The sequence below is a fragment of the Cheilinus undulatus genome, linkage group 18, assembly GCF_018320785.1.
Source record: "Cheilinus undulatus linkage group 18, ASM1832078v1, whole genome shotgun sequence".
Lineage (NCBI taxonomy): Eukaryota > Metazoa > Chordata > Actinopteri > Labriformes > Labridae > Cheilinus > Cheilinus undulatus.
This window is the reverse complement of record NC_054882.1, coordinates 3,728,578-3,753,971: the sequence shown is the minus strand read 5'-3', so window position 1 is coordinate 3,753,971 and position 25,394 is coordinate 3,728,578. Positions and strand designations below refer to the sequence as shown.

Sequence of the window (25,394 nt, the reverse complement as noted above, 5' to 3'; positions counted from 1 at the left end):
CCTGAAGGTGGTTGAACACAGCCATTCACTATCTAGAATAGTCATGTGCAGACAAAGCCGTTTATAAGGCGGGATAAAGGGAAGAGCTTTAACCTGAAAAATAACCACTCTTACCAGAGTAGCTAGTACAGTTTTTATCAATTTGTGTGGCAGATAGCCTTCTCAAGAAGGGGTTCAAATCCCTTTTGTGAAAAAAGGAATAAAATGGGTTAAAAATGGCTAGAATAGGTTAATAGTGGCAAAAAAAAAATGGTGGAAGAGGTGATGAAATTAGATTTTAAAGTAGAAGAAATTGGTAAGAAGTGGCAAAAATTTGATAAAATTGGCAAAACAGGCATAGATAGTGGTAAGGGGAATTATAAAGTTGCTGAAATGATTTTAAATGGACATAAATGGGTGGAAAATTTGGTGAAATTGGATGAAAAATTGATATAAACTGGCAAAAAAAGAGAAAAATTGGCAGAAATAGGTAAAACTGGCAAAAATGAACACATCAAATAGTGAAATGAGGTTGAAATCGGCATAAAATGTGGTAAAAAGTGGCTAATAGAGGCAAAAATAGGTGTAAAGTGGCAAGACTTGGCTTAGAAGTGGCAAAAAAGTGTTGGCAAGGGTTTGAAATGGAAAAAATGGGGTTTAAGTTGTAAAAATGTGACAAAATTGGTGGGAAAAAAATGATAAAAACTGGTTAAAATGTAGCAAAATTGGACCCTAATGTTGAGAACCACTGGTTTAGAGCAAGTTTACTTACAGCAGTCTAATAAAGTTGTTCTCTAAACTACAAATGTAGCTCATGCTTTCAGTTTCCTGCTAGAAAGAAGAAGCCAAACGTATGTTTTGTATTCTGTCTCTTTATTCTAGCACTATATCATCATTCTTGAATTGTCCCAGGTTAAGAAAGGAAATACAGGGTTAGGGTCGACACAGTACAATAGAAAAAAATACCTGTCTTGTCTGCCTCGTAGAAAGACTTCTGATGGATCTCTATACAACTCCTGCCAACTCAAATGAACATAAAACCCCAAACACATCAGTGAAATATAAGACTACATAGAAAATAAATCACAACATAGCTTATTTAAGTCAAATTTGCTCTTTCTATCCCGTTGATAAAGATGTTCTAGCAGGGATGAGGTGACGCATGATTACAAGTCGTGTGGATTCCTTCCTGAGAAAGGGTAGCTGCAAACACAACACAGCAGGAGGGATGGGAAAACTGATCACGTACAGCCTCCTTCTCTGACCTTTGGCATCAGATAATACCAAAACAAGTACAAGAACAAGCAGCAGATGGAGGGGTGATACCTGCATGTATGTTAAAACAACAGTGATTACAATTAAAGCTTCAAGACATCGTATTTTCCCTTTTGGTGAATCCGTTCATTCAAACACGACCTCAGAAGTCTGAATCCCCTCTCTGCCTACGCCCATCAAAATGCTTTAGATGTGAACATAGAACAGCTCAGTTAGCTGTTAAAATTATAAATGAAATTATCTCAAAGGAATAGTTTGACGGTCTGAGAAAAGTTGCTTTCTTGCTGTGAGTTAGATGTGAATTTTACCGGTGCATCTGCTTCCCCTCATTCAAACACAGACTTCCCTCTGGCCAATCACCACTGTTTATCTAACATGGAGCAGGTTTACAATAAAACCCAGAATAAGAGTCGCTCTAGCAATTTGAGACATTAAGGTATCTATATCAATTTAAAAAGTGACTTTTCCTATGTTATTATTTTTCAAAATTGAAACAGGACATGTCTTTTAACAGAGGCAGCCATAGGTTGCCAGTTCAATCGCCCCCATATCATGGAAACCTCCACACTCAGCATTCCCAGCGAGTTTAGACCAGCGCTGCTCAGCTCGGCCTTACTCTGCAGCCTCCTTCTCAAAACGATTCTTGTTGTAATGGCACTCAGCCAAAAAATAAACCAACCAATAACCTCAAAAACAATTAAAAAGTGTCTTTTTCAAACTTTTTCATTGCTTAAATTGGGAAAAAAACTCTGATCATTCATTGAGCTGTGAGCTTTCAAGATGCTGCTAGTTAGATTTAGTTTTCAGTTACCCCCAGCCCGCAAGGTCATATGATATTTTTATTATACCTGGTCTGCAGATTTACTGCAGCATAAAAATGTAAACTTAACCTTGATGGTTTAAAATATCTTTAAGTCATAAAATCAGAAAAAGTAAAGAGCAGAAATAATTTGATTTAAAGTCAGGAGCATGGGAAAATACATTTGTGTTTTTATTTCATATTTTCAATTTTCAATTCATAATTTTGACTTTATCATCTCAAATTTCAAACTTTTACATTCACAATTTAAAATTTCAAGTCATATCTAGACCTTTTCAAGTCCTAATTTGACTTTTAATCCAAAATTTTGACCTTTCAGACTTAAATTTAAATATTTTGTCTCATATTTTGATCTTTAAAACAAATTATTTTGAATTGTCTTTTTGACTTTTAAAACTCACAATTTCGAATTCATCTCATATATTGACCTAAAAACCTCATGATTTTGAAATGTATTTTTTTTTTTACCTTTTAGACTCATGATTTTGACGTTTATTTTATAACCTGACTTCTAAAACACATGATTTTGAATTCTGTCTTATTTTTTACCATTAAAACTTGTGATTTGAATTTTTATTTTATATTATGACTTTTAATAATCAGGGTTTTAAGACTATCTCATTTATTAACCTTTTAAAAACATTATTTTGACTTTAAATGTCATTTTTTGACCTTTTAAATAAATAATTTTGTCTTTTATCTCTGAATTTGAGTCTTTAAACAAGTCTCAAAATCATTTCTTATCAGTGCTAAGTCTTTCTTTCCCAATAATTCATCACCGGTGAAAATGAGGTTGACAGTTAATGGTTAAATGTTGACCCTGTTCGGCCCTCAGGTTAGGCCCAAATTCAGAATTCAGCCCCTGCTATGACTGAGTTTGACACCCCTACGTTAGAAGAATCATGCTGACATAAAAATGGTACCGATGTGTGCACCTAACTCCAGCAGGAAAGCAAATTTTCTCTGCATTTTAAAACTGTTAAAACTCATGTATTATCAGGTGAATTTAGCGATTTTATTCCGTACGGTTTCTCAGACTTTATCCATTTCATTGAAAAAGGTGATCAGACCAGAATTACCCACCTAGGATCGTTCTGTGGGTTTTCATGAGCATGTCCTCTCCAGAAAGCGTCACACCATTATTCTAAAAAGAGACGGTTTTGATATAAAAGCGTAGACAAAACTGTAACGCATCACAAAGTCAGTAGATGTCAGAGTAGCAGCTTGACTTTCTTTGCGTCTCTGAGATGTTCAGCGGGCCGCCTGAGGCCGCGTGAACAGACTTTAACCTTGATTGTTTGAGCTAATCTCACGGGCAGTAACCAGAAGTTTACCGTTTATAACAAGTCTTAGGTCAGATTGTTTAAAAAGAGGAAAAAAGAGAAGTTGAGTTGATGATTGGATCAGAAAAGTGGCTTCAATTTGTCAAATTCAACATGCATTATTTTGGGGGGAGTTCAGACTGAGCTAGAGGAACAATCAAATCCTCTTTAAACCCGTTAACCCTCTAATATGGCCAAAGTTAATCTAGGTAAGGTCTAAAAAGAAAGCAGAGTCAACAACCAAAGGCCACATAGAGGTTTAGAACGAGAACTTGTTGAATTTAGCTGATTTCCTGGTAAAGTCACTATAAGAAGCCTCGGGTGTTTATCTAATTCTACAAAAGCAGCTCTGAAGGCAGGGAACAAGGCTGACAAAGGTTTAAAAGTTCATGGAAAAGAGTAATAATACTGACTACAAACTTCAGATCTGCAAGTGGTGTTTATCAAGTTTGAGCCTGGCTTCAGCGCTCGGGTTAAAGTTCGCCGTGTCATCCTGTCGTCTGCAGAAAGGACAGGAAGAGGCTCGAAAGTCTGCGGCAGCACCTCAATCAGAAGAGAAAGCTCTTCTTTTCCTGCCTCTTCACTCAGAGGACAAACAGTATGAGGTCAGGTGGTTGTTCAAGCCCATGAGTGCCACTAGCAGAGATGGCACGAGGGCCCAGAGGGTCGTGGACTCGGGGCGGTTCACACCCTGGTGTGGCGACAGCTGTGGGACGAGCCAGTGGCCCCCGCTCCCGTCGGGGATGAAGGGTCGTCGTCGCTCGACTCGTTCTGCTCCTCTTTGTGGAGGCCGAGGCTGATGTGGCTCTGCAGGGCGGCCGGGGTCAACCACTCCTTGGGTAGGCAGCTCTGCAGGAAGGGGATGCACGAGCTGAAGTAAGCCAGTCTGTTGACCCAGCGAGGGATTTCCCGTCCGCACAGCAACTATGAAAAGAGCACAGACCAGTGAGGGGAAAAGTGTTAAAAACATAAAACAACTGTAGGAAACCATCAAGATAAACAGACTGACTTCACTTGTGCAGTGTGAGCGCATGTATCATTCATGATCGTTGTGCATCGTAAACAATTCAGCCGTACGGTTTGAACTGACATTCCACTTCGACTGTTAAGAGAGTCGGCTTGAAATCAAAGTGTAAGCCCAGCAATCAGTTGAACGACAACTTTCTTTCATTGAAGAAAATGAAAATAAAACTGTCTTAAACACAGTGGCAACTGAGACATCAACTTCTCTAAAGTGTACAGCAGCAGGAAGCCGTTCTCGCCCTCCAGTGGGCAGATCCGTGATCGTGTGACGTCGTGTGAAAACTATAAGCACCAAAAGGTTCTGATAGAAACCAGCTTACTTCTTCATGACACCTTAACCTTTAATCGGGCAAGGAACCATATATGGTCACTTCAAAAGACTTCCTTTGTGGCCAATCAGTGGAGATGAGAATGAGATGTCACAGAAAGTGACATCAAAGCATCTAACCAATCAACAGTGGCCCAAAGTATCTCAAACTTCCTGTTTGCTCCAGAACTCACAAAATACAGTTTTACATCTCATTTGGTCCCAAATAATCTGCCCTAAAATCGCAACTAACCATAGTAAGATAACAAAACTCACACATTAAACAGGTGAATATTAGAGCTAAATGACCTGATAGGTTATGTTTGCAAGGAATTAATCAATTATTAAAATTATAATCAGAAAATTTGAGGAACCATATTTGGACATCTGGCTGTTTAGGGCCTAAAATGATGTCTATGTTAAAACACATGGGCAGTTCACCTGCTATTTTCTTGACTAATAACTCATTATAATGTAGGATAACAGAAATCTATAGTGTAGCCACAGGTCTGTAAAAATTTAAAAGTGATTCAGTGGTAAATTTTACTTATTTATATTATTTATTAATTGAATAATTATGTAAAAGGAGTGACTTTTGGTCATTTTTATACCATTATAACAGGGTTACTGTATTTATGTGATTGATGTCAGTTTTTCTTATTGTATTTTGAGCCTCTTTTCTACTCACATTAATTCAGACAGTAAATATTTGTGATTTTTTTAAGGTTTTCTGAATGAATTCTAAGAGGAAAATAGTATCAATAATGAAATATGTGTGGCTTTGTGCACTCAATCTATGGATATTATTTATTGTAAACAGACAAGGACCATGTAAGAGCTATTAAATAATGAGATTGCTCTTATGAGGATAAAACCCCATGGCTCACAGTCACTTTGAGTGTTCTGTATGAAAGGTTAAGTATCCACACACGACTGTTGTCAGTTTCCAATGAGTGAAGTCTTTAGTTCACTGCTAGTTACTGACTGAAGTGCACATTTTTGCTAAGGTGTCAGAAAATGATTAGCTACAAAGTTGAGCAACACATTAACTTGACATTTTGGGTGAAACCGAACAAAAACAGCAGCTGAATCTTGTTGCGCATTAACTGAGGTGTGTGGGGAACGCTGCATGTCACGTTCACATGTGTTTGAATGGAACTGAAGATTAAGTGAAGGCAGAGAGGATGTCCAAGACACCCATGACCATCTAAACTTCTGAAAACATTCAACTGAACCAATGGTTGGAAATGATCGACAACTCAGGATAGGAATGGTAGCAGAAATGGTCTCCAGTGATAAAGGGACAGATCGGCTAATCTAACAAGAAAATTTTGACGCGACAAAAGCGTCCCAAATCTTCTGACTCCTGATCAAAAAGAAAAATGCAACCACATTTGTGGAGTCATTCTGGAACAAGTTGAAGGAAACCCACATCTTTAGAAGGAGTGATGAAACTTGGATCTTCCACTACGATCCTGAGACAAAACGACAGTCATAGCATGGAAACACCATCGTCAGCGAGGATGGAGAAAGCAACACAAAGACAGTCCACATCCAAGGCCATGTCTGTTTTTCTCTCTGACATTAAGAGGATCATTTTAGAGGAGTGGATTCTGCAGCTTTTTTAATGTGTAACTTTAATGTTTGAAAGAAGTAAGAGCAGTCCCTGCTCTTTTTAAATAAAGCTTAACTTGTATATTTTCTCTTTATGTTGTGCAACTGAGTCTTCATGTTTAAGTGACCGAAATAAACTAAACTAAACTGTCATTCATAGCTTCCCTATGCACAAGCTGATGAGCTCCATTTAAAGGGAGTAAACTTTTTGTTGAAGATGGCATTAACAGTTATTTTTCCAGAAGCATTTATCTCACAGAGGAGATTATACAACCGTTTTCACAGGCTGTGATGCTCCTCATAATATTCAACCATCCTTCAGAGTAAAACTGTTGCAGTGAAGCTCACCACATTGATACATGAGGTTGTTTTGCTTGTGTTTATCTCGATCGCTCCCTAATCTCTGCTCTTCATGGTACGTGTTGTGAGTGTTTCATGTCCCACTGACCTCAGACAGCGAGGAGGAGAAGTGGTTGCAGTTTTTGTGCATTAGATGGTAGGCGTTTCCTCTGAACTCTTTCCCAAGCTCCTCCATGATTTTATCGATGTCCTCCTCTGTGAAGTCTGTGGTGCCCAAAACGATGGCCTCCCTGTGTGAGAGCAGGAACAAAGACACGCATCAGAACCCTTATCTGTGGCGTTTACATTAGAGAGATGACAAAAGAGAAGCACCTACTTGAATTTAAACGTCTCTCCCAGCTCGGCGGCGTTCCCCGGGTTGATTTCAAAGATGCCGCTGAACGGGTATGGGTGACCGCCGTATGCAAACTCTGGAGGGAAAACAGGAAGAGTATTTAATGAACTGTAATTACACTGAAGAGGAGAATGAATCCCTGACACTCTGTTCTTAAATCATTAGACGGGGCTAATTACAGCTCTCTGCATTTACAGCAGTGTGGTGGGAAACAGCGAGGAAGACTTCAGGCTGTGCACTAATCTGGCTTTTAATCAGGATATTGATCGTTTAACGAAAAACGGAGGGTGAAATGGCTTTCTCCTCATGATATAAGCACTGTGATTCTTTTGCTACAAGGAATTTACCAGTTTAGTCAATACATCCTATAAAGTGCTCTATTTATGGAAAATCCCTCAATCAAAAACAAGTCGTTAGCAGAAAGCGAGTCTGTACTCGCCATCTTTTGTTATTGTTTTGATAGAGAGCCCCCTGGTGGTAGAATGTCTATACTGTGTATCACCACAATGTTTCTGGCCACGTTTTGCCACGGTACAGCTGTCATTCTCTGTTTGCAAGAATAATTAAAAGTTCAAAATCCTTTTACTGTGAAAACCATAGAGTACATTTATGTTTTATGTACAATACAGTCATTGTATAAGAGTTTGCCGTAGAGTTTTCCCCTAAAGATGTGCACCTTTGATACCACTGATCTGTCTGATCTGACTGTTATTTTTTACTAACCTGAAACACCAGATGGATTTGTTTCACACATACATCTGGAAAACCTTCAATACTAAGTGTTTGGGAAAGGGCAGAGGCTTTGAAAAAACTCAGAGTGTGATTGGATGTCTGTCACATCTTTATGGGCCAATCAGAGCAACAAAACACATGACGAAGCCGTGACCGAGGTGCGCGTGCGCAGCTACCCAGGAATAATGCAAACCATGGCGACTGTAGACATGTCAGTACATGACTTTTGTCGTTTTTAAAAGGAAAACAACTCACTGCTGTTCTTTGTTCTTCTTTTAACGAAGAAACGTCGTCCAGTTCTGATAAAACTGGCACTTTAGCAGCATCCACGCTAATCTCTTCCTCCATAATTGCACCAGCCTCTTGTTGCTGCTTGCTTACATCATGACTCCGCTGCGCCTAAAAGTACTGCCCTCGTCGCTGATTGGTCCTGTCACTTTCTAATCGGGCCCAAATGGTTCAGACGAGAGCTTAACAAGATGGATTTGCCAGTAAAAAAAACACGGAAATGGGCATATCCACCTGCTTTGCAAGGTTACTTGTCAGCCATTATTAGTTAATAAAAAATGGGTTAAGATTGGCAGAAAAGTTGCAAAAATGACCAGATTAAGTGGTGAAAAGGGGAAAGAGAGTGGCAAAAATGGGTGATAATTGTCAAAATGGGTTGTGGAGTGGTTCAAGGTGGCAAAAAATGTCAGGAAAAGTGGTGAAAAGAGGTTTAAATGTGGCAAGAATTGGGTTAAAGGGTAAAAATAGGGCAAAAAATATCAAAAATTGTTTAAAAGTGGCAAAAATGGTGCAAAAAATTGATGAAAAGGGGTTAAAAATTGGCAATACAGGATAAAAGATTAGCAGGAGGGGATAAAACAAGCAGGAAAAGTGGTTTAAAAGGGTTTAAAGAATGGAGAAAAACTTATTCAAGAGACAAAAGGGGACAAAAAGTATCAAAAATGGGTTTGAAGTGGCAATATACAGCAAAATAGCCTGGTAAAGTAGTGAAAAGGGGTTAAAGTGTATCCATCTACTTTGCAAGGTTGATTTTAAACAGCATGCATTAAAAAATATTGAAAAAAATCAACAACCTTGGCCCCTTTAGCTCAGTATTGCATATTAAAAATACTGCCTTTATATCTAAACTGATGGACTATATGAAGCCGGTGTGAGTTTCATGACATCTATTTTGCATTTTATCGCTCAGAGGGATTGGATTTGCTGCTTTCTATTTGACAGTATATTCAATATGATTTAATTTATGAGGCCATTATGCAAAAATATACTGCAGCCATAAAATAATGTGCTGAACTTCTACAGAAACACTGATACGGTTGCCTGGAGAGGAATGTATTTCTACTGTCATCATATTTCACACTGCCAGTATTCCTGGTTGCACACTGGAGTTCCCATGATCCAGTTTCATGCTGGTTTCTGCTGCTCATTTTTCAATCCACAATCACACAAAGCCCGGTGAGTCAGCGGTGACTCAACTCAGAGAAACGGGGTCACGCTCCTACGAACAAAAAGATGAGATTCCATTTAAAAACAGAGCTCATCTGTGTCTGTGAAAGCAGCCTGGAACAAACATCACAATCAGACGGAGAAGCACTCACAGACGGGTCCGAGTGCAGCCCGAGGGCGTGGATCCACTCGGGCATAAGGAAAAGGAAGTTGGGAATCTTACCTCTGCCGTAAATCTCAATGCCTGAGTGGAAGACTCCAATCCCCAGATTGGATGTGTATTCGTTGATCCAGTACTGCAGAGAGAGGACAAAGGATCAATAAAGATGCATCAGGAAAGGAAACAAAGCAGAGGAAAATATGATACTGTCTCCTGAAATATACAGCATGTTGAACGACGGTCTTTGATTTGATTCCTGTAAAAATGAGGTGATATGGAGGTCTGCTTCTGTGACCACTGAGCCTTATATGGACGGTTTTAACATGTAACATTCAGAGGCAATCACAGGATATTACCTGGAGCCTCATGTTCAAAGAGCCAAAAAATAAAGTCATTATAGGTGAGCATATGTCCGTTTGTTTCCTGCACATATATTACACTTGTGTGGGCCACCCAGGTATATTTACAGCCACCCAAGTACATTCCTTGTTTTAATCTTTATATAATCTACAACCATAATCTAAAACTGAAGCTTTTAATGTTGTTTTGCTCATGAACAAAGATGCCTAAAGGGGGGGATAAAGGGGAGTTTTCTGGGACCTGTGATAACCATATTTAATTTTTTACCTGAATAATAACCACTCTTATCAGAGCAACATTTTTTATTTATTCATTTATGCCATAGCTGTCTTCAGAAGGTAAATTCCTGTTCTTAAAAACAGAATCAAAAACTGAATTTAAAATGAGGAAATGGGTTAACAGAGACAATAAATAGGATGCTCCACAGTGGGGGTTGTGTATTTGTGGTGGTGTGCAGTGTTTGATGTCTGCCAAACATGTCAGAGGACGGCCTGATCTAGGCAGATTTACACGTGCGCCATATTCCTACATTCATTCTTTAGTTACCGCTCGTTCGTATCTCTCTCTTCCCGCTCTGGTGATCAGCTGATTATGGGCGTTCACTCTCTTAAGTACTCAGCAAATCAGATTCTGCCACAACCTCGTTTGACCGATCATCACACACAGTCGTTCTGTGCGGATGCTTCAACCCTCCTCCACCCCAGCCACCTCCAATCAGTTAATCCCGTAGATCCTCAGAGGTGTTCTACTCATCTCATCCTGCAAATCACAGTCTCCTCCTCCATGCCACCTCATCGGTTCCTGGGCCAGCTTCTCAGAAGTCTTGACTCCATATGAGGGGATCCTATTAAACTAAAAGGCAAATTCTGGAGATTACTGATGAAAAATATCATTTAGTTGAGTATCTCCAAGGCAGAAAACCATGTGTACAAAAACAGATTTTCCAAATTATTATGCAAATTGGATTTTAGTGTCAGAAACATTCAGTTTTTTATTTTCCAGTTAAACTCATGGATGGTGTTGTGTCTCAGGGCTCTTTGGATCACTGAAATCAATCTCAGACACCTGTGATCATTATCTTGCCAGGTGAGCCCAATTAAAGGAAAACTACTTAAGAAGGATGTTACACATTATTAAGCAGGCCACAGGTTTCAGCGATAAAAATGTTCTGAAACTTTGTTGTTCTTAATAATGTGGACCAGTGCATTTTGAGGTTTTGTTTTTGAAAAAAATAGTTATCATGGGGAGGATTGTTTGATATTATTTGAATTATGTTCTAACGGTTGATGACTAGAAATTATACTGACTGTCATTTGCATCGACTACTTAGGAAAATCTGAGAAAAATATCATTTGCATAATAATTTGGAACGAGGTGCAGACCCTTTCAAACGTGACAAGTAGTCAAAATGGTACTGTGTTTGTATTTTCATAGAACCAGGTAAACTGCATGTAAAAATACTATTTACTTGTCTCTAGTATGTGCAAAAATTTATATATCCCAGCATGCAATGGGCAGAAAAAGGGAAACACCCCGGCGTGCTCTACTGAATAGAGGAGTAAACCAACAATACTCCTCTCTGCACCCTCAGACTCCCCAGAGGAAACATACTAAGAGCTAGCCACACTGGTCCAGCTGTCCACCATAAATAATTGAACACATTTCCGGTGCAGAGTAATACAATTAAAGCACATGGACTATTTTACTATGTTCAGTCTGCTCGTGTTTCAGCGGTGATTCTTGGTCCTCTTTAGGCCCTGATATTGTTAGAAATGGTTAATTTTGGCATTCAAACTTCCTGGCTAATTTAACCAATAAGAATGGCGTGCTCCACCAGGAGAAAGACTGTTTATGGTACGTCCAGCTTGGACATGGAGACCAAAAGCTGCTGCTGGGTTTTCTTGGTACCCTGTCCCTCTCTCTTTCTGTTATAAGCCATCCTACGATGATAATGTGCCTCAGCTCTGTTGTTTTTGTAAGATCATTTTCAGCAACCATCCCCGGCCCATCATGCAGCGCTGCACTCATCCGCCGGTCACATTGATTTCACATTGAAGATGATCGATTCATCATCAGGCTCCTCTCTCCTCCTCCTCTCTTTGTATTTAATTCTCTGCTCAAGTATTTAACGCAGACTCTGACGGTCGACGCCCCCTCATCCTCGCTCTCTCCCTCTCTCTCTCTTCAGCAGCCCCGGTATGACCTGTTAAATCCCAGCACAGCAGAGCCACGCTGGGATTAAATCAGCTGTTTGAGCAGCTGTCACATGTGGCCCCGCTGAGGCCCTCATCTGTAAAACGGCCCGGAGAAACCCGGAGAGTCTGGAGACGGCTGCAGGCTGTGGGTTTGAGTGCTCGACTATTCTTGAGCACACTTGTTGAAATGTTTTATGCTTCTCTCTTTTGGTTCTCTCTCTGCAGAAGCCCATTTGTGCACATAATAAAGAGGAAACATGAAAAGTGAGCGCTGATGCTTAAAAAAACAACTGGAGTCAAAATAAGAGGGGAAAAGACAAAATTATGACGAAAATATAAGATAAAAGTTCAACTTTTGAGAAAGTAAAGCATAATTCTGTGATAATATATACAAAGAGATGAGATTGTGAAATGAATGCATGCTCATGCACAGGATCCTACCAGGCACTAATGGACAGAAAGAGAAAGGGGCTGCAGATATGGGAGCCACGCCTCAGACTCGAACAGAAATCCTCCACTTTTCAACCCAAATCCATACCAAGTGAGCTACTACAATCCCAACCCCATGGGTTTTTATTTCAGAATCAAATCCAGCCTTTCTTCTGAGTCCAATAGAGACTGGCTGCTGCAACTTTCATGTCTGAGATGTTCTGTTCATGCACGGCTCATCTCAGAGCCTACATGCTCTAGACTCGGTGCATCATGGAGCTCTGAGGCTCCCGTTGGATTTTCTTCTCTGTCTTCATGTAGAAAATGCAGGTGTAGGCGTCTGCTTCTGACCTCCATCAGGCTCAGACATCTGGACACTGAAATTTTGATCCATTCTTCTTTGCTTAACTGCTCCAACTCTGTCAGGTTGCATAGGGTTTGGGTGTGAACAGCCCTTTTCACGTCCAGCCACAAATCCTCTCATGGATTGAGGTCTGGGCTTTGACTCGGCCACTCCAGAACATTCCCCTTGTTGTCTTTAAACCATTTCTGTGTAGCTTTCTCTGTATGCTTCGGCTCATTGTCTGACTGGAAAATCAATCTTCTCCCAAGCTGTAGTTCTCTTGCAGACTGAGTAAGATTGTCCTCCAGGATTCATTGGACCCTCTACATCAGTGATGCTCAACCTGTGGCTCTTTCGTGATGATTTGTGGCTCTTCTATGTCTAAATTTGAAACATTTTTCCTGCAGAAAACCTTAAAAAAAGGGAAAGTCTGACCTCAGAAATGATCCATTAATCAGTTTGTTTCCCACACTTACACAGTAGGCTTTATTTGTCACCCTTATTTTTTGTCTTTATATTTCCATTACCCTTAATTGCAATGTTTTGCCCTTTTTTCAATTTTGGCCACTTTTAATCATTTTTTATTGCTTAAAGCCAGCTTTTGCCACTTCTTTTTGCAACTTTCATCCAATTTTTGCCATTTTTCATCAGGTTTTACCACTTTTATCCTGCTTATTGCTATTTTGTCCCCCTTCATTGCCATTTTTGCCCATTTAGATGCCTTTTGCCATTAAATGCCACTTTTTCCTCTTTTGCCACTCTTTGATCCTTTTTTTTGATACATTTTTTGCTGCTTTTTGCTCATTTTAGTCACTTTTTACCCATTTTTGCCACTTCTCTCCTAGTTTTTGACCATTTTTGCCACCTTTCATGAATTCTTAGGGTCACTTTTCACCACTTAGATTGTGGCTCCTGCAAAGGTATTTTTCAACAGTTTGACTCTTGGGTTGAGAAGGGTTGAGTAAAACCACATTTTACAACTTTTATCCTGCTTATTGCTATTTTGTCCCCCTTTATTGCCATTTTTGTCCATTTAAGATGCCTTTTACCATTAAATGCCACTTTTCCCCCTTTGTTGCCACTCTTTGATGCTCTTTGCCAATTGATTCCCACCTTTTTTGCTGCTTTTTACCCATTTTAGTCACTTTTTACTCATTTTTGACCACGTTTTTGAAACTTTTTTTGCCCCTTTTGGTCAATTTGCCACCCTTTACTCATTTTTGTCACTTCTCACCCATTGTTGACACTTCTCTCAGTTTTTGCCACTTTCTTTCCAGATTTTGCCATTTCATGCTTGCATTTTACCCATTTTTGCCACTTCTCTCCTAGTTTTTGACCATTTGGATCACCACTTGGATTGTGGCTCTTGCAAAGGTATTTCTCAACGGTTTGGCCCTTGGGTTGAGTAACACTGCTCTACATTTACAAGCCTTCCAGGGCTGGCTGCTGAGAAGCATCCCCACAACATGATGCTGCCACCACCGCGCTCCACAGTGGGGATGTTTGTGTTGATGTGCAAAGAACTTTCTTCCTCTTGACCATGGAGTCTCCCACATGCCTTCTGGTGAACTGTAGTCCAGACTGAATCTGAGTTTTCTTCAACAGTGTCTTCCTCTTTGCCACTCTCCCATAAAGCTCTGACTGGTGAAGAACAACAGTTGTTGTCTGCAGAGTCTCTCCCATCTCAGCTGCTGAAGCTTGGAACTCCTTCAGAGTAGTCATAGGTGTCCTGGTGTCCTCTCTCTCTAGTCTCCTTGTTGCACGCTCACTCAGTTTGTGAGGACGGTCTGATCTAGGCAGATTTACATATTCCTTCATTTTGTCATGATGGGGGATGTTCAGAGCCTTGGAAATGTTTCTGTCTCCATTACCTGACTTAGACTTTCACTAATCTTTTCTCTGGAGTGTTCCTCTGTTTTCATGGTGTAATGGTAGCCAGGAATACTGATTGACCTGTGACCAAAGACACATTCACTACACTCAGGTGATCCCCATTTCACAGATTGTAGCACCAGTTGTCTTGACCTCTGTTGAATTAGATCAGTTTAAAGGAAGTGAATATTTATGCAGTTATTTATTTTTATAAGCTGTAAAAGGAGAAACTCTGAGGGTTTACAGTGATCAGATGCTGGAGTTGTTCAGTAGTGCTCCAGAAGAGCAGACAGTAGACACATAAATGAGTGAATGAGGAGCCTTGTCTTCCACTGACATTTATGTGTCGACATTTGTTGTGCATCATGTGAGCTGTGGGCTCAGAGACGGAGGTTAGAGGGTTGACGGGAAGCTTGTTTGACTCGTGGTTAACAGACGATGGCGGCTCTTTTTTATTCTTTCCTCTCTGGTTTGTTGTGTCACATTTTCTCATATTTCTGTTCTGATGTGACTGAGAACTTTCATTTTTCACATGCAGAAACATAAATAAATAGAAAAATGTAAAATATATGTGTGCAGCCACTCAGGCGAGGCCAAATCTACTGCAGCTGTGTTTACTGTCAGTCTTCCACCAGTTTTTAAAGATGGATTAAACTCTACTCAATCAGAAATTCTATAAATTTTTCACTCTCACATTTTTCCTCAAGAGCACAGCAGTAAAGCTGAGTGCTGCTCATACATGCACAATAATTTCAGACTGAATGTGTGACTGCAACAATCCATGTATCATTCATTCTCCCAATATGCAAAAATGTGCAAACAACAATATGCTTCTATCGAATAGAAACTAAACATTTTTGTATATTTTCTGCTCTACAAAGGATTTTTTTTCTTAATGTGTGACCTGATGGTGGTGTGGTGGCGAGAAAAGCATGCCAGGAATCAACCACGCCTCACTGGAGCACAACCTGCTCTCTGCAGGGCTGGATGTCTACTTCCTGTTAACGATGCATACGCATGCACCAGTTTGATGCATGGGCCGCATACGTCCTCGAACATTAATGTGACACAGATGCAGTGTGGATGACGCAGTGTAGAGGTGTAGGAGGTGGTGAGAGCAACACAGCAGCAGAGAGAAACAAAAGCTGAAAGATTTAAAGACAAACTGAAAAACACACTTCATTATTGTCCACATCTTTACCAGGTGTTTCTCTCACTGCAGACGTGTCATGTCATGTTTGACATGTCTGTCAAACCAGCTGGGACTGATTCTAACAGACCAATGGATGGATTCAACGGATTCAACGGAGTCTAACGGACTCAGGATGTTTAAGAGGCAGGGCAAAAAATATTAAACAGGATGCCAGCTGTATGCTGCAGGGCACAAAAAGATGTAAAATAATTAAAGTGAAATACTTAGAAGCTCTGGATAAGATTAAAGTGTGATTCAATATACAACACTGCTGTGATGAAACAGACTACTAACATCTGACTACTTTTAGTGATTTGTTACAATTTCTCCACTATGAGAGCACAGAAGAGGGAGTACTATCAAATTTGATCAACTTAGAGGGCAAAACAGAGGGCACTTTGATGAATTTGACCACTATTTGGTTGAATTTGTCCACGTACAAGGTACAACAAACATAATTTTTGGTCCACTTTCAGGGCACAAAAGAGGGCACTTTGTCATGTCTGGACCACTTAAGGAAAAAAAGAGGGGGCCTTATGTGTTTGGTCTACTTTCAGGACACGAAAGAGGGCACTTTATCATGTTTGGTCCACGTAAGGACACAAAAGAGAGAACTTTGTCATGTTTGGTCTACTTTCAGGACACAGAAGAGGGCAGATAATCACATTTGGCCCACTTAAGGATACAAAAGAGGACACTTTGTCATGTTTGGTCTACTTTAGGACACAAAAGAGGGCACCTTGTCATGTTTGGTCTACTTAAGGACACAAAAGAGGGTCTTTTGTCATGTTTGGTCTACTTAAGGACACAAAAGAGGGCACTTTGTCATGTTTGGTCCACTTGTAGGACACAAAAGAGAGAACTTTGTCATGTTTGGTCCACTTTTAGGACACAAAAGAGAGAACTTTGTCATGTTTGGTCTACTTTCAGGACACAGAAAAGGGCAGATAATCACATTTGGCCCACTTAAAAATACAAAAGAGGACACTTTGTCATGTTTGGACCACTTAAGGACACAAAAGAGGGCACTTTGTCATGTTTGGTCTACTTTCAGGACACAAAAGAGGGCAGATAGTCCTGTTTGACCCACTTAAGGATACAAAAGAGGGCACTTTGTCATGTTTGGTCTACTTAAGGACACAAAAGAGAGAACTTTGTCATGTTTGGTCTACTTATGGACACAAAAGAGGGCACTTTGTCATGTTTGGTCTACTTAAGGACACAAAAGAGGGCACTTTGTCATGTCTGGTCTACTTATGGACACAAAAGAGGGCACTTTGTCATGTTTGGTCTACTTAAGGACACAAAAGAGGGCACTTTGTCATGTTTGGTCCACTTTTAGGACACAAAAGAGAGAACTTTGTCATGTTTGGTCTACTTTCAGGACACAGAAAAGGGCAGATAATCACATTTGGCCCACTTAAAAATACAAAAGAGGACACTTTGTCATGTTTGGACCACTTAAGGACACAAAAGAGGGCACTTTGTCATGTTTGGTCTACTTTCAGGACACAAAAGAGGGCAGATAGTCCTGTTTGACCCACTTAAGGATACAAAAGAGGGCACTTTGTCATGTTTGGTCTACTTAAGGACACAAAAGAGAGAACTTTGTCATGTTTGGTCTACTTTAAGACACAAAAGAGGGCACTTTGTCATGTTTGGTCTACTTAAGGACACAAAAGAGGGCACTTTGTCATGTTTGGTCTACTTAAGGACACAAAAGAGGGCACTTTGTCATGTTTGGTCTACTTAAGGACACAAAAGAGGGCACTTTGTCATGTCTGGTCTACTTATGGACACAAAAGAGGGCACTTTGTCATGTTTGGTCTACTTAAGGACACAAAAGAGGGCACTTTGTCATGTTTGGTCTACTTAAGGACACAAAAGAGGGCACTTTGTCATGTCTGGTCTACTTATGGACACAAAAGAGGGCACTTTGTCATGTTTGGTCCACTTAAGGACACAAAAAGGGCACTTCGTCATGTTTGGTCTACTTTCAGGACACAAAGGAGGGCAGATAGTCACATTTGGCCCACTTAAGGACACAAAAGAGGGCACTTTGTCATGTTTGGTCTACTTTCAGGACACAGAAAAGGGCAGATAATCACATTTGGCCCACTTAAAAATACAAAAGAGGACACTTTGTCATGTTTGGTCCACTTAAGGACACAAAAAGGGCACTTCGTCATGTTTGGTCTACTTTCAGGACACAAAGGAGGGCAGATAGTCACATTTGGCCCACTTAAGGACACAAAAGAGGGCACTTTGTCATGTTTGGTCCACTTAAGGACACCAAAGAGAACTTTGTCATGTTTGGTCTACTTTAAGACACAAAAGAGGGCACTTTGTCATGTTTGGTCTACTTAAGGACACAAAAGAGGGCACTTTGTCATGTTTGGTCTACTTAAGGACACAAAAGAGGGCACTTTGTCATGTCTGGTCTACTTATGGACACAAAAGAGGGCACTTTGTCATGTTTGGTCCACTTAAGGACACAAAAAGGGCACTTCGTCATGTTTGGTCTACTTTGTCAAAAGAGGGCACATGTTTGTCTGGTCTACTGGACACAAAAGGGCACTTTGTCATGTTTGGTCCTTTCAGGACACAAGGAAAATGATTTGGTCACTTAAGGACACAAAACAGGGCACTGGTTAAAATGTTATTCAAAATGTTGTAAATCTCCTTCATGAGGGTCAATGACCAATGAAAACTGACTGAATATTAAATATTGCAGGATTTTTTGATACATCACTTCTCAAAGAGACACTTTTGCAACTTCATCCTGATTTTTTCCTGCCAGGCACAAAGAAAAGCTTCTGCAAGAGGAGAGGGAAGCTGATGTTTAAATTCAGCAGGAAATAGAAAAATTCCCCATAATTAAACATGTCAGACATGTTTGTTTCATCCTGCACATGGCACACCACTGGTGCAATCCCTAAACATTAAAATGATACTGCTCTTAAATCTGAAGTTACCACTGTGAATGCGTCGCAGCAACATTAATAATGTAGACAAAGAAATAATAGCGATGCTCGTCTGCAGCCTTCACACTGTGAGGCTGATGAGGGAGCAACTAAGGACGATTTGAGGAGCAGACTGTGTGATATTTTCAGGACTGCACGTGTGAAAACGGCTCCTGGAGGAGCAGAATCATCCTGAGCTAATGTTGAAAAATAACTGTGAAATTTTATTATCATAATGTTGCTGCAGGGACAACACTGAAGGTATTTATGTAACGTGTGAGTCAGACTTTACGCTTTAAAATAGCAGCACATAGTGAGAGTGTACTATGGAAGCAGGTGTGTGGCAGGCCAGGCTTTTTTCACACAGGATGAAATAAAACAAACTGCCTTAAAACGATGTGTAGTTCTGCTGTAGATTGAGCCGTGTAACATCTTAGTTTGGGCCTTTAAATAAGAGATAGCGCCACTCAAACTGAACATTAAATCTACTCTAAAGAGGATGTTACTGTGCTCAACAAACTCAGGAAAAAGTCTACCAATCTGACACGTTCAGAGTTCAAGTAGAGCTCAGGAGGAGATTATAAGAGGCAGAATGGTCCTGTGTTAACACTGAAAATAAGGCTGAGTTTGTACTCACAGACTTTTAGCTGCAGGCCAAACACTGAATGTTTTTACGTAATATCTGAGTCAAACTTGACTCTAAAATAGCCGTAAAGTGCTTGTGTAAAACAGGTGTATGGTGGCACTGCATGTTTCTCGTGGTGCATGCATCTTTGTCTGGAGAAAAACACAGAACCTATAACAGCCTTATAGGGAAGTGTGGTTAGGTTGGCAAACATGTTTACGTGGCTGCACAATGCACTATAAATAGAGTTTACTACCAAAAGATGGGTTCAACTATGCCTCACAAATTTAATTTAAATCCTCCAAAGTTTTGACCTGTTGCTGCAGAAGATGGGTGCACCGCTGTTAGGCTGAATCCGTACTCACAGTCTGCTGCAGAAGAAGAAGCACTGAATATTCATTATGAAAAAAGCTGCAAACAGAAATCTTTCTCATTTTAAAATACCTGAAAAATTCCACCATAAAATTAAAAAAAAGGTGCACTTTAAATTGGAGCTGATTGTTTAAATCAGTGATACTCAATGTGTGGCTCTGGCTCTTTTATGTCTTAATTTGAAATATTATTCCCCAGAAAACCTTAAAAAAGGAACTTTGACCTCAGAAATTAATCACATTGATCAGTTAGTTTCCAGGACTTATATTGAAGGCTTTAATTGTCAAACTTAATAGTCTCATTTATCCCATTTTTGCCCTTTTTCACATTTTTTTGCCGCTTTTCACCTAATTAAGCTACCTTTGCTATTAAATACCACTTTTCCCTTATTTTTGCCCATTTTTGCCACTTCTTTTTGCCACATATATCCCATTGTTGCCCCTTTTTCACCGTTTTTGCCACTTTTCGCCCATTTAAACTACCTTTGCTGTTAACTACCACTTGTTTCCTCTTTTTTGCCCGTTTTTGCCACTTTGTTTTGCTACTTTTCCCACATTTTTTGCCCCTTTTATCACGTCTTGCCCATTTAAGCTACCATTTGCCATTAAATACCACTTGTTTCCTCTTTTTTGCCCATTTATTCAACTTCTTTTCCCCATTTTTTGCCACTTTTATCCCACTTTTATCCCTTTTATCCCAATGCTCATTTAAGCTACCTTTTGCCATTAAATACCACTTGTTTCCTTTTTTTTTTGCCCTTTTTGCCACTCTTGACTGCTTTTTGCCCATTTTTGGTCACTTTCCTCTCATTTTTTGCAATGTTTTTGCCACTTTTTGCCCTTTTTTGCCACCTTTAACCTATTTTTATTACTACTTTAAGTTGTTTTTGACACCTTTCACCACTCAGATTGTGGCTCTTGCAAAGTTATTTTTCAGCAATTGGCTCTTTGGTTGAGCTGGGTTGATTAACACTGGTTTAAACAGCTACACCGATACTGATGCTGATGTTTTTCCACATCATTATGGATGCCATCAGAATGCACACCAACGTGTAATGTCTCCACAATCCTCAAATACGCCGTTTGTACATCCTGCTATTTATATACTCTTTTTAACTTGTATTTTTTATTGCCTGTATATTTTTATCTTTTTCTATTTACAGCTCCCTGGCAGCAGAAATTCTGCAGTTTTTATAGCCTCTGACTTTTATTATTCCTCTGTAAGATTCATTGCATTGCTAAATGTTCTTAAACACTTGTAATTCCCTTTTTGTCTTGTGCAGTTTAAATTTTGACAGCTATTCTTAATTTTAGTCTCAGTTTGAGGCATGTTAGCCCTACTTTTTTCCAAGTATGATTTCAGTCAGGCTAGCATGTTTACATGTATTTAAAGTCCAGGTTTAATCAGACCATGTCTGGCAGGGTCTATAATTTGTGGTGCAAAATTTGTAGGGCAAATTACCGACCGTATTTCAGTACGCAGAAGTCCACAGATAATACTAACCCTGTACAAATCAGCATGTCTGTAATTCTGTCAGCGTAGGAGACAGAAAAATGTTCACTCATACAGGTAATTAAAAGGGTTTTCTGTCAGTTAATTTCAGCTTATGTTCAAAAAAAACCTTCATTTTACTTGATTTATTTATTCAAACTCTGCTGTCCAAACTTACAGCCTCTCTCCACCTGTGTCTAATCTTAAATAAACATTATTTAGCCATACATTTCATGCATAACACGGTTTAGGATTTGAAATTTACTGATCAACATTCAGTGGTTAGGCTGCAACAGCTTATCTGTGCAAGAGACATCTCACTCTCTCATACAATAATGAGAGGGATAATAGACTTTCTTCCTGCTCCTCTTCTTCTGTCTGATCAGCTGCAGATATGCAGTGGTGACTTACATGGCCTCGGTGCATTATGGGAGATTGTTCACTAGTTTACTGGTCAAGGACAGCTCTCTACAGACCTGAAATTGTTTAGAAAATTAGAGAGAGAAGAAACACAGGCGCACATGATGGAAACCTGCAGAGTGGGATGTTCACAACATTGCATTTTTGTAAGACCTTTAGAAATGAAAAATCAACCATTTCTGCAGCCATGCAGCACCCTTATGATTTCCTTCAGAAATGTCAGTAAATTCTAGAGCATCACAGACGAATGCACCACACCAAACACTGACTTCAGGAGGTAATTAACAAATCCTCAGATGTCCACAGGCAGGAAAATCCCACAGTGTGCACCTGGCTTTAGGGACACTGGATCTCTGCTGGTATCAAATATATCCAAACATGCTTTTGCCAGTACTGATAGCTTTTAGAAATAGTTCTGCTTAAAACTCCCATACCTTCATGCATATTCAACATGTGGCTCTTTTATGATCATTTTTGGCTCTTTTATGTCTTAATTTGAAATATTATTCCCCCAGAAAACCTTAAAAAAAGGGAATTTTTGACCTCAGAAATGCATTATCAGTTTGTTTCCCACACTTGTACAGAAGGCTTTATGTCAATCTTTATTTTTTGTCTGTACCAAGGTTATAATAGTTTTTGATTTTTCACAAGTTTCTATTTTTATTTCGTTTTCACTTTCTGTGTTCAATTTCAGTTTAGTTTTTATTAGGTGTGACTGCTGGTTTGTTAGTTTAGTTTAGTTTTTATTTTGCAAAAAAGTTCAGTTTTCATTAGTTTTAGTTTTAGTTTTTTATGGATAGATGTTGGGGCTGGCTGAGCGTCATACATTTTTAAAACACATATTCAAACAGGCCACTCTTCATTCATCGTTTTATTTACTTAATGATGATGTTTGAATACAACTCCAGACATAAAACTACCACTGTGTGAAGTCCTGTCCAGTCAGATCTGGCCATTTTACACTCCCCAGACTTGGGAGTCGAGTCAGTCAGTATGGTTGTGTCAAAGACTAAAACTACGGATATTTTGTCTCCATCTTTATCTTATTTTTGTTAGTTTTGTGAGCGCACTATACAGTTTTAGTTAGTTTCTGTTTTTATGGTAAAGCTTAGTTTTATTTAGTTTCAGTTAACTAAATTGATTTTTGAATTTTAGTTTTAGTTATTTAGTTAGTTTAAGTGAACTGTAACAACCTTGGTCTGTACATTTCCATTGCCCTTATTTGCATTTTTTACACATTTTTCCTTTTGTTGTCTCTTTTAATCCGTTCTCACTGCCTATAGCCCATTTTTGCCACTTCTTTTTGCCACTTTTATCCCATTTATACTGCATTTTGGCCATTAAATGCTACTTTTCCCCACTTTGACTCAATTTTCCCGCCTTTTTTTTCACAGCTTTTTGGCCATTTATGCCATCTGTAACTCATTTTTTATAATTTCTCACCCATTTTGCCAGTTTCTGCCCTTTGTAGCCACTTCTTCTTCCCACTTTAACCCAGCTTTTGCCATTTTTCACTACTTTGATTGTGGCTCTTACAAAGACATTTCAACAACTTGGCTCTTTGGTTGAGCAGGGCTGATTAACACTGCCTTAATGTTTCACTTTCTATGACAAATAGTGGCACATGCATGCATGCATTCTGCAAATGTGCACTGCCAAAATATCAGCGGTCAGTATCATCAGAAGTGTTCATATCTGCTGAAACCTAAAATAATCTTTTTAAGCTTTTACCTGCCAAAGCAAATATTAAACTTATTGTATTTTGCATCATAATAGATATCAAAAATATCTGTAAAGTGTCTTGAGATAACTTTTTAAATGAACTGGTACTATAAAAAGAAGGTTTGAATGATTAAATATGTGCCATGTGAATAAAGTTTGGCTTGACTTAGAACAAAGGTACAACACTGATGTTTTTCCATCAAATATCTGAGTCCATCTGGCTCCTCTCTAAATATATCAGCTATGAGCTGCACTGTGTTCCTTCTTAAAGAAGGCTCGGTGTATTTTGGTGGGAGATTGAGCTCTTACCATGTCATAGACGTTAAGGATGACAGGTTCATTGGCCATGATGATTTAAACCTGAGCAGGAAAGGCAAACGTCCCCACCCTCCACGTTTTCAGGCTGTCAGGACCTCCACAACCCTCTGATCACTTCTCCCACCGCAGGGCGACTACTGCATGGACGCACAGGTCTGCAAACCTGCGGAGAAAAGCAGCGAAAATGTCCCCAAAGAAGCAGGATAACTAAAGTTCAGAGAGATGCCATTATCCAAAGCGGGAAAGTCAGATGTAAGCCGGACACAGTGTGGTGCAGCATCTCCCCCACCGCCAGCTCCAAAAATGATCAGTAGTGAGCGATGCTGAAGGAAGGAAAAGCACCATCAACAGCTCAGAATGTCACATTACACAGTTCTGAGGTGATAACATGGTCCAGAGCGGGCAGAAAGAGGCCTACGAGTGTGGGGGTCTGAAGCAGGCGCCCTCGGTTCATCACAGGCGCAAAGGCGGACCAGCGGAGGCGGAGAGCGGGGCCATCTTCACCCGGAGGACGCTGGAGCAGCCGTGGGAGCAGAATCCTGAGCCATGGTGGATAATTACAGCTGATGGAGGAGGTGAGAGGGGGGAGCATCACCGGCCAGTGCTGCTCCTTCTGCTGGTCCGCATCCAGCATCCTCTTCTTCTACGCGCGGAGTGCACAAAGATCCGCGACATGACTCCTCCAACAAGGCGGAAACGGACGGTGACCCACCGAAAAACTCGCTCGTTAAAGGTTTAAAATATGAGAAAAGTGATTTATGTGAGGGGGGCAGAGATGTACCGAGAGTGTGCTCTCCGGCTCCGGCTCCGTCTCTCCCTCTTTCCGTCTCTCTCCGGTTTGATTACATCATTTCTGCCTCCGAGGCAACATCCTCCAACAGCTGATGAGAGCCCGGGCGAGTGGGTGTCTTTTACTGATTTTATTTATTTATTTTAAAAAACATAAAACACAGTCCCACCGCTTTCTTGTCGACCAAAGCAATTTTACTAATATATATTAAAAAAACAACTTTAAAAACGTCTGCATTTAATTCTTGGCTGCCCCAAATCGACCGTTAAATACTGTAAGGACATATTCAACGTCTAAGTTAACTTTATTTTCATCATTTGGCATATAAAGTGTATTTTTCTTAATGTTTCACAAAAAAAAAAAAAAAATTGTACTAGGTATTTAATCGGTGATAAATCGTTGTAGTTCGAATCAAGGGAGTGCTATTTTACTTTGAAGGACCACTTCCGGTGCTTTACTCTCCATAGCTAGCTTGCTAGCTTTACGGGTAAAGATTTTATAAAGTTTAAGTCGAGAAAAAAAAAGCAAGATATCGAGCTATTATTTGTATACTTAATATAGGTAACATCCTATTAATGTTTATTTAAACGTTGAGCAATCCCCATTTTGACAAATGTTGAAAGTTTTTCAACTAAACCGCCAAACAATAACCGTTAGGATTCAACGACTGAAGTGTATTTTTCTGACGGGTTCACACAAAAATGGCAACATAGATTTCATAATATATTTCCTTCTCTTAAGTGTACATACAGTAATCAGCAGCTGATATTCTAATAAATCGCTGTATTTCGCAGACTTCTCGTCAAAATCGAGGGAGTGCTTTTATTTTGAAGCCATATCCGGTGCTATGGTTTCTGTTGCTAACTCCAATGATTAACACTTTTGAAGTATTAGTGCAACAAAAATAAAAAATAAAGATGT

At 39.7% G+C, this 25,394-nt stretch overlaps 1 protein-coding gene across 1 annotated transcript; it reads right to left on the bottom strand.

The window, feature by feature from the left end:
* Nucleotides 1–2,382: 2,382 nt before the first annotated feature.
* LOC121526168 (deubiquitinase DESI2) lies at nucleotides 2,383–23,811 on the bottom strand. Its single transcript, XM_041812595.1, has 5 exons — nucleotides 23,675–23,811; nucleotides 9,445–9,517; nucleotides 7,017–7,110; nucleotides 6,789–6,930; nucleotides 2,383–4,320 (listed from the first exon to the last, which is right to left on the bottom strand). The coding sequence occupies exons 1-5, from the start codon at nucleotides 23,711–23,713 to the stop codon at nucleotides 4,081–4,083; spliced, it is 588 nt and encodes a 195-aa protein (XP_041668529.1). The 5' UTR covers nucleotides 23,714–23,811; the 3' UTR covers nucleotides 2,383–4,080.
* Nucleotides 23,812–25,394: the final 1,583 nt, after the last annotated feature.

Coding starts and splice junctions, on each gene's coding strand:
- LOC121526168 (XM_041812595.1), bottom strand. CDS start 23,713: ATGGCCAATGAACCTGTCATCCTTAACGTCTATGACATG. Junction 7,111..9,444: donor CATTGAGATTTACGGCAGAG/GTAAGATTCCCA, acceptor TTTTCCCTCCAG/AGTTTGCATACGGCGGTCAC. Junction 4,321..6,788: donor TCTCCTCCTCGCTGTCTGAG/GTCAGTGGGACA, acceptor CTCTTTTCATAG/TTGCTGTGCGGACGGGAAAT.